Here is a 13,575-nt window from a genome sequence, read left to right on the forward strand (position 1 = left end):
TACAGTATGTGGAAAATAATGTGCTTTGAACCTTAAACCGCATAAACACATTTCATTACACCAAATATACAAAATAATGTTCTTTTTAGCTGCATCATATGACCCCTTTAATGATTATAAATATGCTAAGTACATGAAGCCCTGAAGTTGCACACCCCGGTACAGTAGGTGGCGGTATGCACCTGAACAAGTTGGTTGCGACCCGCCAATAAAACCAGAGAGAGAGAGACGGCTCTGGCTGCAGCCAGATACTTTTCCAGAAGCCACCCCCCACTCTGCCCCTGCATTTAACAGAGGTCCGTCACACTTTCGCTTTCGCTTGAGAGCCGCAATCCTTCAAATGGCGTCTCAAGAAGGTGAGTATCATTCATTGTATCTTAATTTTAAATGTTACGTATGTGGCAGAGCCAGATGGATTTCCAAAAACATCACAGAGCAGAGAGGACACAGACAGCGAGCTGACAGACACGACAGGGGCCAGGGGCCTCGCTTACGAAACGAATGTACGACAGAAAATTGGTAAAAACTTGGACTTTATCAATATGGACGTGAGCGGTGGCTACGATCAAATCTCACATCTGGTCTCAGCTCGTGTACGCAAGTTTTTGAGTTAGCCTACCTGAACTTGCGCGCAGCATAGTAGCTAAATATGGTGGAGAATTGTAGAATGACAGCATTTTTTGTTGTCCTGACCGTCAAACGAAGCTCATTAGTCGATCGTTAACCAGTAAGATAAGAATGTCTTTTTTTATACAGGGCTTTAGCTTTATATGTGCGAATAGCAGCGTAAACAAGACCATGAGGATTCAATCGTCGTCGACGCAAAATTGGAATTCATCAATATGGACGTGAGTGGTGGCTACGATCAAATCTCACGTCTGGTCTCAGCTCGTGTACGCAAGTTTTTGAGTTAGCCTACCTGAACTTGCGCGCAGCATAGTAGCTAAATATGGTGGAGAATTGTAGAATGACAGCATTTTTTGTTGTCCTGACCGTCAAACGAAGCTCATTAGTCGATCGTTAACCAGTAAGATAAGAATGTCTTTTTTTATACAGGGCTTTAGCTTTATATGTGCGAATAGCAGCGTAAACAAGACCATGAGGATTCAATCGTCGCATCATGCACCTGCAGCGCTTCTGTGAAAGAAGAAAAACAGAAATCAAGTCTTTAAAAGGAATCAAATAAACAGGATCACACAAAATATATAACAGGCTATAATATAATTAACAGATTAACAAAAGGAGAAAAAAACACTGTGCAACAAGTATAGGTTATGCTCGTTTTTGTGACACTCTTATTGCATTTAATGTCATTTCTTTATATCTTTATTTGATTCAATCCCCAAAATATATAACAGGCTATAATATAATTAACAGATTAACAAAAGGAGAAAAAAACACTGTGCAACAAGTATAGGTTATGCTCGTTTTTGTGACACTCTTATTGCATTTAATGTCATTTCTTTATATCTTTATTTGATTCAATCCCTCTGATCGCACAGGTGCCTCACGCACACACAAACAACATTAGTTCTACTGTTGTCTGACATTTCAGCCATTCATCATCAAACTAAAAAGCAGTCAACCAAACATAAAAGTTACACTGTTTATTTTAAAAGATCCACTGTAAAATCAACGTGTAGTGCCCAAACAAACATTTTTGCGCATGTGAAGGATTTCACACGAATATTAGAATATGAGTGAAGTATAAAGCCATGTTTTTGCCATGTAGCCATGGCTGCATAATGAATAATAGTTATGCATACAAATGTTACAAATATGGCAAAAATGAAAACATTTGGATTCTTGTGGTGTGAGACAGGCTTGTGAGCCCAATGCTTTACATGTGTATGCTGTTTATAATGAATGCTACTATAGCCTAACTTGTGTTTCATTTTATAGTTTAATATATAATTTTATAACTAGCCTGCTTATTTTTCATTCTTGTTATGTTCTGAATACCGTTAAATTTAAAATATTTGTTGTAGAGTGAGGGGAACTAAATAGGCTGTTTATATTTACCAGTATTTTAATATACATATAAATTACATGAGTTAATGTAGCCTAATTGTTTGCAACGGGTGTTTTTGGAGTAAGATCAGTTTCTCTTTCATGAGATTACTTCCTCTTTTTGGCCAAGTTTCGTTTCTGCGTGTTGTAAACTCTAGGGGCGAGGCTTCTAAACCAGGGAGTTTTTAGGGGCGTGATATTCAAATGACGATTGTTTTCTGCTGCCACATATATCAATGTCCGATCATTCGTACGATGAGATTGGCGGCATACGAATGTTTCATGACTCACATGTGAACTCTGTCGTAAGTTGATTTGTGCGCACGGATATGCGCTCGTTTCTACGTTAGATTAATAAATGAGGCCCCAGGTCACTTTTGATAATAGAAAACAGTCTCAGCATTCAAATAATGTTAGTTTTATTAAGAAATTCAAACGATAAATACAGGCTGCATCCGAAAGCTCTAAAATGCTGCCTTCAGAGGTACCTTCTTCTGATCGAATTTTGAAGGCAGCATAGATGTATCCTTCGCTGCCTTTGATATCCCACAATCCTGTGCATTCCATTCCATGACGGTTGATGCAAAAAAAATAAAGATGGCGTCTGAAAGTTGCGTTTGGTGGTCAGTTTGTGTGTAAATGTATATTTCTGATGATCATTTTGCACTTTTGATGTTAGTTCTAGCGAGAAATCTGAATTATAGTAATTAAGCATTAGTTTAATTATCACCAAAACTCGTTCTATTTGATTGTAGATCATTAAACCGTTACGCTGCCTCAGAAGCCTGTCCGAAATCAGTTTCATGAGGTGCCTTCCTGCAAAAACGCTGCAAAGTCATTGCCTCATGAGGCAGCAAGTCAGCTGCCTAAGTTTTCGGATGCAGCCACAGTTTTGGAGCTCTTTAGTGGCGTGACGGTTCATGCGCGCTCCCACTTTGCCTCAGTTCAAGCGAAGCGGGAGTGCTTTCTAATTAGCATGAAATAAACATTAAATAAACATCCAATCCATGTTAAAAGATACACTATGACTTACTGAATGTATAGTGTCTCATCTCATGTAATTGTTCAATTAATGTTTCGACCGCGGAAAGACAGCAGCTAGAATACATTGTCACATGACAGCAGAAAATCAGTGTCAATAGCGAGAAAAATGTTGCAAAAATTACATTTATTATTTATTTACTAATTTTTGCTCTTTTTATTATTAATAAAATTTATAGGTATGGCCTACCCTGCTGGGGGAAAAAACAGCTAAAATCAGCTGGTTTTAGCTGATCATCCAGCCTGGTCTAGGCTGGTCAGTAGGCTGGTTTTAAAGGGGTTTTGGCCACTTCCTTAGCTGGTCAGGCTGGCCAGGCTGGGATACCAACTAAAACCAGTTACTTCCAGCTTAAACCAGCTAAGACCAGACAACCAGCTTAGGGTGGTTTTAGCTGTTTTTTTTTCAGCAGGGTGTTATTATAAAAAAAAAAAGGTCTAATATGAACTTTAATACAAATCAATTACTTTTAAGCTTAACAATAGTGTTCCCTGTATAGTTATTTTAGAAGAAATTATAAAAAAGTAATGTACTTAATCGCACGCTTGTTAATTATTCCTGAATAATTCTCACTCAAGGCTGAACTCACAAGTTGGCAGCCCTGTTTGAAGTAAGTTGAAGTTTTAGGTTTCTTAAAAAAGTAAGAAATAAATTATTTTCTCCATATCACTGATTAATGAGATGACAGACGTAAGAGAAATAAGACTAACCAATAGTCTTATTTCCATAGACTAACATTTCAAGTTACGGTTTAACTAATGAGGAGTAATGTGAATGAATTAGTATTCACATTAGTGTATATATATATATACACTAGTAAATTACACTGATTTTCTGTCATGGTCCCCTGAATTAGCTTTGGCCACCCCGTGTATAAAACACTAGCTCCTCCACTGCATATTTCTTGAGTTCGTTCAGTCTAAAAGCAAGCTATATCAAAACAACATGACAAAACAACTATTGCGAATCTTTGTCAAACAGTTTATTTAAAGCTCCAATGCTTTACTGACAATAACTCAAATTCTACCTGATTTAAATGTGATCACATTGTCAAATAATTCTATCCCAGCTTTGGTGAAATATGATTGTTTTAGATTTAACCTGATGTGTTTGCAAATTTACCAACAGCATTAAAAGGAGAATTTTTAGCATTATTTTAAACCTAAATCTAAACATGTCACTTCCTTAATATTGAACATTTGTCTTCAACATTTTATTTAAATTCACGTTTAGGGCCGTGCAGAGAGTTCCTCGGGGGCAGGGGCTCAAATGTAAAATAGGGGCAATGTAAAAAAAAATAAAAAAAATTATAGGTTAAAAGTTTGGATATATTGCTATTTTATATTTTTGCAAGAGGTCACTTATGGTCTTCAAGCCTGCATTTATTTGATCACAATTTAAATATACTTTAAAATACATTTTATGCAGTGCTGATTTATTATCAATGCTGGAAACCTGTGATACTTTTTCAGAAATCTTTGATGAATAAAAAGTTAAAAAAATAAGAACTGCATTTATTTAAAACAATATACATTTTGTAACAATATACACTACTGTTCAAAAGCTTGAGGTCAGTATTCATTTATTTTTCTGAAAGAAATTTGTTTTTATTCAGCAAGGATTTGTTAAATTGATAGAAAAAGGGATAGTAAAGATTTATATTGTTTACCTCTATTTTGAATAAAATATTTTTATTTATCAATGAACCCCCAAAAAAGTACCAAAGGTTCCAAAAAAAAAAAAAGAAATTAAGTAATACAGCTGTTTCCAACATTGATAATAAATCAGCATATTAGAATGATTTCTGAAGCATCATGCACTGAAGACTGGAATAATGATGCTGAAAATTCTAATTTGCATCACAGAAATAAATAATATTTTTTACAGTTTTTTTCTGTATTTTTGATCAAATAAATACAGACTTGATGAGCACAGAAGACACTTTCATAATGCTGCATAATTATCAAAAATGGTAATATAATAAAGTCCTTTCACGTTACGATTTCGCCAGCCTACACTTCACATAATAGGCCTGTAGGTGGGACTTGGGCTTCAGTGACTATGATAGTTTCATGAAATAGTAAATGGTGTATTAATACATAAATATAAGTGAATTGAATACTGCTTACCATTATTGCGACTTTTAGTGCAAAATTGCGGTTTTGTGCAGTGCTTTTGTAATCATTTAGCATTCATTTTCTTAGCGATGCAGTTTGATTTATAAATGAGACAAACCACAGATCCAGATCGCTCCACAAATGTAAGCTTGTCTGTCCGTAATGTTCAACCGATTTATGAATAAGAACAGAAAATGACCGCTCCACTTCACATTATTGTCCAATGAAATTTGAACTGGCAGATCTTGATTGGTTGGTGTATTGTAGCCTACATGAAAACAGGCATTGATAAATTATGTAATATTATTATCATGTAAAATATATAATACATATTTGCACTAGCTGAAATAGATGGGGGAAAAAAGGTTTAAAATATTGTTTGGTTTATAATTTTCCTTCAGTCGATCCACTCATTGAAAGAACTTGAGAGCGTCTCAAGGTTACGTATGTAACCATGGCTCCCGGAAGGGAACGAGACGCTGCGTCGAACACTTTGGGAGCGCCCCTGGCGAGACACGTACTGAAACGTGTGAAATCAGTCCTATAGCGAAGCGAGACGTCATGAGCAGGGTGATACCCCTGGTCGAGTGCGCTCTGACCCCCATGCTCACACTGGACACAGCAGATTGAGTCTCTCCTGGCCTGCTTCCTGGAAGGGAGGACAAAAGGCCTGTAGTACAACGGGACCTGGCAATGAGGTGGGCACTTTAGGGACATACCCAGGTCTCAGGTAGAGGAATGCCCTAACCATGCCCGGGGCAAACTCCAGGCCTGACACAGCAAGAGCTGTGATACAGATAGGGTTCAAAGAGAGCTTTGCATAGAGCCTCCAGAACCACTGCCAGATCCCATTAGGGCACCTTAGAGCACTGATATGTCGAATCCCTCAGCCTCTGAGTGCCATGGAGGAAACTTGTAACTAACTTGTAACTTCCCACTGACTGACCACCCTGAAGGGTGTGGTAAGCAGCTATGGCCGCCACATAAACCTTCAAAGTGGAGGGGGATAACCCTGTAGAGAATTGCTCCTGCAGAAACTCCAGAACTGAACCAACTGGGCAATTGACTGGGTCTTGCAGTCGCTGTCCACACCAAGAGATGAAAAGTATCCACTTCAAGGCGTGCGGGAGCTCTGGACTGGAGTATGGTCTCAACGATCTCAGTTGAGAGACCAGATGCTATGAGCTGTGCCCCCTCAGGGGCACCCCCACAACTTCAATAACTCCGGGCGGGGGTGAAGAATGGTGCCCCCTGCCTAAGAGAGGAGGTCCCTCCTGATCGGAATCTCCCGTGGAGAGCCGTCGAGGAGGGACACCAGGTCCGAGAACCATACTCGGGCTGGCCAGAACGGGGCTACTAGCAAAAGACGGACCTCATCCCGGCGTACTCTCTCCAGAACTCCCGGGAGCAGAGCGATTGGGGGAAAGGAGGATCTGGTGCACCAGCCTATAAAAAGGGCGCGACCACAGACCCCCTGCCGATTTATGTAGGAGACCACCAATGTGTTGTCTGTGCAGACAAGCACATGATGTCCCATTAGGTCTGAAAGGAAGTGTTTTAGAGCCCGAAACATGGTCAACATCTATAGGCAGTTGATGTGCCACATGAGATGATGGCCTTCCCACAGACCTCAGGAAGAGCGGCCACTCATGACCGCTCCCCGACCCGTGAGGGAGGCGTCCGTCGTTAGCGTTACACGACAACAAGGAAGCCCCCAGCAACGGGCCTTGAGACAGGAACCAAGGTTTCTTTCACATGTCTAAGGCACGTAAGCTTTGCCACGTGACCTTGATTGTGCGAAGCGGGTTGCCCCTTGGGGGTCCTTTGGTCCTGAGCCACCACTGCAAGGGTCTCATGTACAGCAGGCCAAAAGTTATCACGTTGGATGCAGCTGCCATCAGACCCAACAGTCTCTGAAACTGTTTGACCGTAAGTGATTGGCCTTCTCTTACTCCCCTCACAGCTGCGAGAATCGCATCGATACGAGCAGGAGACAACTGTGCCTGCATTGTTGTCGAATCCCACACTTCGCCTAGATAAGTGGTCCTCTGCATTGGAGAAAGTACACTTTTCTTGGCGTTCAGCTGTAACCCCAACTCTCTCATATGGGCGAGGACGACATCTCGATGCCGAGATGTCTACTGCACCGTCAAAGAAGCCAGAAGGCGATAGAGGGACATCCAGCAGGAAGAACCTGTCCTTATCTTGTAACTCGGACAGATTCAACCACAGGTATCGCTCCGTGGCCACGAGAGCTGCCATGGAACGGCCGATGGCTCTGTCCGTTTCCTTGGTGGCCCGAAGCAGTTTGGCGACTGCGTCGGATTCCTCTTTCTCCCTAGTGTCCAGGTCTTTTAGCAGGTCAGCCTGGTACGCCTGCAACACCACCATAGTGTGCAGACATACACCAGCCTGACCTGCCGCCGTATATGCTTTCCCAACCAGGCTGGATGTTAGTCTTACTGGCCTGGTGGGAAGCTTCGGGGCCTTCAGGGACGATGCTGAGGACGGGGACAGATAGCTCGCGAGCATCTGTTCCACCGCCGGCATCGCCCCATATCCCTTCTCATTCAGCCCCGTGATGTTGTGAGTAATTAGATAATGTGGGGCTAAAGAGTCAGGACGAATACGGTTTATCCCACGATCTCGAAAGCTCAGAATGGAGATAGGGGGAAAAACGGAAGCCCCCGACGTGAAGGTTGTGATCTTGATCTAAGGAAACGCAAGTCCAACTTTCTTTTGGGACAAGCATCCTGTTTCTCAGCTGGCCATTCGATGTTCAGTTTAGCTACAGCAGGAGTAACAACCTACACGAGCTCCTCATACGCGAGGGACTGTGGTGGAGAGTCCACAATCTCCTCCGTGTCGACGCTCATCACATCAACCTTCTCGGAGGAAGATAGATGAAGCGACTGGCCCTCTCTCCGGGGGGAAGAAACCGCGGGGCGGGCTTCCGAACCCTGAGAGGGGGCCGTGGATCTAGCGGGTGAGGACCGAGATCCGAGATCCCTCCGCTAAATCCACTTGCAATCCCCAAGATAACAGCCGCCGCTGTGCCTCAGCAACAGCGGGGTCGGACCCAGCAGGATCGCGAGCCAGGCCGCTTTCATCGAAGACGGCCAGGTGGGAGCGAAGCACACGGAGCGGGAGAAGCTCACAATCATGGCAGGCAGCCCCCTCGAGAGCTGCCCATGCATGCTCCGCTCCCAAACAGATGACGCACAAATCGTGTGTATCCCCACCCAAGATATAATCCGCTCACCACTTTTTGATTTACTCTTTGGCATATCTTTTTCTTTTTCTCGCTTACTAACAGAGTTTTGACTGACTGAGTGCTTGCATACATTCACACACACACACCACAGACATGCTCACTGAAGAGCAAAAGCTAACATGTGCGCTTGCCGGATGCGCCTTTATGCTTCCTGGTTGCTTACGTGACCCCGCTCGTGACGTCTCGCTTCGCTATTGGACTTATTTCACACATGCTTCAGTACGGTGTCTCGCCGGTGGTGTTCCCAAAGCGTTCAACGCAGCTGAAGTTCCTGAAGGGGAACCTAGGTTTCCGAACAGACTGGAATATCAATCAGTCAAGCAAAATGCACGCAACCCATAGCAACTCCTCAGATTGACATATGTAAAAATAAACAGGAATTTTCCAATTTTTGAGCGATTAGTCTAGTTACTGTTTTGTACACATTGTCATGTTAATTATAATTCAAATGCATTTTGTTTTATTGACCACAATATCATTGCTAATTGTCTGAGGGGGGCACTTTTGAATAATTTAGAAAAAGGGCCCACGAAGCCCCCTCTCTCACATACAATTTGTTAACATAGATCAAATTTCTACCCACTAAATTTATGAAGAAATTATTAGGCTATACAAACGTTTGTGCATTGTCAAGTGATTAATCCACAACATACTATGTTTTAGATTTAACCAGGTTTTGTAAAGAATCAACAGCCCCATCTAGTATAGAAAGGAAGATATCAGAGAGAAGAAGCAGCATGACTCCTCCTCCAACTAGTAAGTGTAACATATCCTTGAAATGGCATATTCATTTTGCAGTTGTTTTGTCACTGAATAAAAATAGATGCATGGCTGAACAAAATGTAAAACATTTCACAGAATTTTACTACAAATTTCACTAAACCTTGTTCTCATGATTATATTTCTAGATATTTACAACAACAAAAAATAATTACAGCATGATCTGTCATAAAACACTGATACTACCATTTTATCTATTTATTTATTTTCAGTATCTGAATTAAGGATTTGGTTGTTGGGTGAAGACTGGGCTGATAAGAGTTCAGTGGGAAACTTGCTCTTGAGAAGAAATGAATTTGAAACGGAAGCTTCTCTTCCACTTCATCAGTGTGCTAAACCAGGCATAGGACAGATTGAGGATCAAAGCATATCTGTGGTCATCACACCAAATCTGTTTAACAGAGATGTTCCTGCAGATGAAGTTGCTCAGGCACTAAAAAATTGTGAGGCCATGTCTGCTCCAGGTCCACATGTACTTCTGCTAATTCTGCAACCAGATACTTCCAACGAGAAGATCAAATATATGAGTAATACCATGAACTCCTGGTCAGAGCACACAATGAATCATACTTTGGTACTGCTGATGGAGGGAGAGAAAAAAATCAGTACTGCTAAAGAGATAAAACTTAAAAAAAGTTTTAATGAAAAATGCCACAAATTAAACACAATATTCACAGATCAACACAGTGTAGTCACTGACCTATTTGAAAAAATCAAGAACTTAGTGAAGGAGAATGAATGGAATTATCTCAGCCTGGAAATATATGTATCACCACCAGAGATGCCATCAAAGAAAAAAGTGATGGATAAATTTGCCGGATTTTGTAAGTTACTTAAATAAGACAGTTCTGTACAGTTGCACCACATTAATTTCAAATTACTGTGTCACTTGTTTTTCATTTAGCCTCATATCCAATATTAATGTTTTTAACTAGTTAAGGAATGTGTATACAATAATGGTATTTTAATGATATTGTATGTTATCTCCAAGCATCGGACATTAAACACAAAATTGGATCACTTGCGCAAACATCATCTCAGAGTACAAGAAACAAAGAAAGTAAGTGATTATTATTTTCATGGTATCAAATCTTCAGTCATGACCCTCGTGCAATAGAACTTACCATAATATCCAGAATTATGACCCTCATGCAATAGAACTTACCATACTAACCAGAATGTCTTTATTCACTTAAAAGCCACATTCCTTCCTGGAGAAGCAGACATAATAACTTGCTTTATGAATGTAAATAATCATTATGGTAGATGTGAGATGTCTTTTAATTAAAATAAATGTAAAAATAAAATCTTTTAAATAAAAGTCCACAAGTCACAAGTTTTATGATGATTTTCTAATACAGGATGTAAGTGCTTTTTTGGAGATCTGGATGTTTTTCACTGAACATTGCAAACTCCAGAAGGACCTAAATACTATGTTTGACATTAAAATGTTAAAATTTGTGATAACACAACTGACCCTGACCTTTTTTGTTTCAGTGCCTGTTCTCAATCTGGTGATGTTTGGAAGTAACAGTGCTGGGAAGACTTTAGCAGTGAACACAATACTGGGCCTCAGAGAGTCTGCAGAAGTGTCTGAATTTGAAACCCATCATAAATGTGTCAAGAGAGATGGTGTGATATGTGGACACAAGGTCACCCTGGTTGAAATGCCGAAGCTAAACACAACATCTCTGTCTCAGAAGGATGTGCTGCATGAGGCATACCATGCGCTGTCTTTATGTTCATTTAACATAAACACATTTCTCCTGGTCCTTACTGTTGATCCTCTCACTGACGATGATAAAGGAGAACTGAAATTAATGAGTGACATATTTGACACAGCTGATGGGCAGTTCTGGAACTGTCTGATGATCGTGTTCATATATCAAGGGAACAGACAGGACAAGATTGTCAATGAATTCATACATGTAAACAAAGACATTCAGACATCATTGAAGAAATGTGGGAACAAATATTACATACTCAGTGTTAAACAAAGACCGGATAGTACACAGCTCTCAGAATTGCTGCAGATGATCTATAGAGTTACTTGCTACTCGTTTGACACATATCTGAAGGCTCAGATGGATAACAGAATTCAACTAGTGGCCAGAATTAAAGAAGTGGAGAAAGAAATCAGAACGTTAAAAAATATTCATCTAAAAGGTAAGACATCATTTAGTCTGAATCTTAATATCTAAAGGATTGTTTTACTCAAATATTAATTATATTTGTACATTTAGATAACCATTAGTATGATGTTACTATCATGACTTTTCCACAGAAAACTGTTACATTTATGTTAATTATTTAATGTTCTTTAAATTCACCTTTTTGACAGCAAGGGGATGTTTTAAAGTCATATTTAATATGTGCATATGTTTATATTTCTCTTCTCTGTACCATAGCTGAGACTGAGAGATCAAGCACAAACTGTGTGAGGATTGTGCTTATTGGAAAAACTGGAAATGGGAAAAGTGCCACAGGAAACACTATTCTCAACAGAAAGGCATTTAAATCTCAAGCCAGTTTTAGATCAGTGACATCCTCTTGTCAGAAGGAAGTGGGGTTTGTTAATGGACATCCAGTCACTGTTGTTGATACACCAGGTCTATTTGACACACAAATCCCTACAGATGATGTAAAACAAGAGATACTGAAGTGCATCAGTCTCCTCTCTCCAGGACCTCATGTGTTCTTGCTGGTGCTTAGAATTGGAAGATTCACTTGTGAAGAAAAAGAAACTCTGAACCTGATCAAGGAAACTTTTGGGAAGAACGCTGGAATGTTTAGCATCATAATATTCACTCATGGTGATCAGCTGCAAGATCAGACAATTGAGAGCTGTCTGGAAGATACAGATTCACATATGAAGAAGCTGATTAGAGATTGTGGAGGAAGATATCATGTGATTGACAATACAAAACCAGAGAGTTCTAAAGAAATCACTGACTTACTGGAAAAAATCTACAGTATGGTTGAAAAGAATGGAGGAGGGTGTTACACCAATGAGATGTTTGAAGAAGCAGAAGCTGCCATAAAACTGGAAATGGAAAGAATATTACTGAAAAAGAAAGAAGAGATGGAAAGAGAGAACAAACTTTTACGTGACAAACATGAGATGGAGATGGCAGAGATGAAGACAAGAATAGCAGAACAAAGAGAGTTAATGGAAAGAGAGAGGAAGGCAAAGGAGGAAGAACTCAGAATTAAGGAAGAGTTCTTGGGAAATGAACTTAAGAGAAGAGATGAACAAGAAGAGAAGGAGAAGAAAGAAAGACAAGTAGCTGAAGACCTAAGAAGAATAGAAGAGGAGGATAAACAGGAACAATGGACAAGGAAACTACAAGAAATAGAAGAGAAACGAATAAGATTAGAAGTAGAACAACAGAACAGAGACCAGGAATATAGAGAGAAGTATGAGAGAGAGAGGAGAGAAATGGAGGAACTTCATAAAGAGAGACTAAAGAGAGAACAAGAGGAAGAATACCAGAAAAGACTTAAAGAGGAGAGGAGTGAATGGGTGCTGAAAGAAAAGAAAATGATTGAAGACTTTGAACACGAAAAAAGAAAAAGAGAAGAAAAGGAAAATGAGAGGATTGAGGAGGAGCTTAAAGAAAGAGAGAGAATAGAGAGAGAGTACGAGAACCGTAAAATAGAGATGAGAAAACAGAGGGACAAATGGGAAAAATCATGGAAGGAGGAATGGGATAAAAGAATAAGAGAAGAGAAAAAGAGAAGGGAAGAAGAGAGAGAGAAACTGAGAAAGCTTGAAGAAGCATTTGACCGAGAGCGTAAAGAGGAGGAGGAGAAGAGGAAGAGAGAAGATAAAGCCAGACGAGAACAGGAGGAGAAAGAACGAAAAGAAATGGAGGAAGAATATGAAAGGAAATTAAAAGAAATGAAGAGAAAGTATGAAGATGAGGCCAGAAAACAAGCAGAGGAATTCAATGAATTCAGAGAGAAATATACTAAAGAATTTCATGCTCTCATGTTAAAGCATGATTTAGAGATGCAGGGGCTGAAGCTAAAGCATGAAAGAGAGATCCATGAGAATCAAAAAGAGTACAGCGTATTGAGTGCACTCTCAAAGCAAAAAGAGAAAAATCTGAATGAAAAAATGAATGCAATGGAAGAAAAACAGCAAAGAGAGGTTGATGAGCTGATGAAGAAGTATGAGTCTAAATGTGTTTTACTGTAATACTGACATCTTTACTAGATTTATGCCCTGACATGAATAATATTAGAAGTTTAGGTTGCAGTGAGTATCTTGTGTGTCGAACAGCTGCTTTAACACGAATACCGCCAGAGGTCGCTGTATACCTAAAACCGCCAGCAGGTACATTTTACCCACG

General features: G+C 40.0%; 1 protein-coding gene across 1 annotated transcript; it reads left to right on the top strand.

Annotated features, from left to right (window-relative positions):
* Positions 1 to 280: 280 nt before the first annotated feature.
* LOC107571197 (GTPase IMAP family member 8-like) lies at positions 281 to 13,575 on the top strand. Its single transcript, XM_016257497.1, has 6 exons — positions 281 to 356; positions 9,104 to 9,196; positions 9,433 to 10,044; positions 10,212 to 10,280; positions 10,718 to 11,386; positions 11,629 to 13,575. The coding sequence occupies exons 1-6, from the start codon at positions 341 to 343 to the stop codon at positions 13,419 to 13,421; spliced, it is 3,252 nt and encodes a 1,083-aa protein (XP_016112983.1). The 5' UTR covers positions 281 to 340; the 3' UTR covers positions 13,422 to 13,575.

This window comes from Sinocyclocheilus grahami, unplaced genomic scaffold (assembly GCF_001515645.1).
Source record: "Sinocyclocheilus grahami isolate Dianchi unplaced genomic scaffold, SAMN03320097.WGS_v1.1 scaffold1562.1, whole genome shotgun sequence".
NCBI lineage: Eukaryota > Metazoa > Chordata > Actinopteri > Cypriniformes > Cyprinidae > Sinocyclocheilus > Sinocyclocheilus grahami.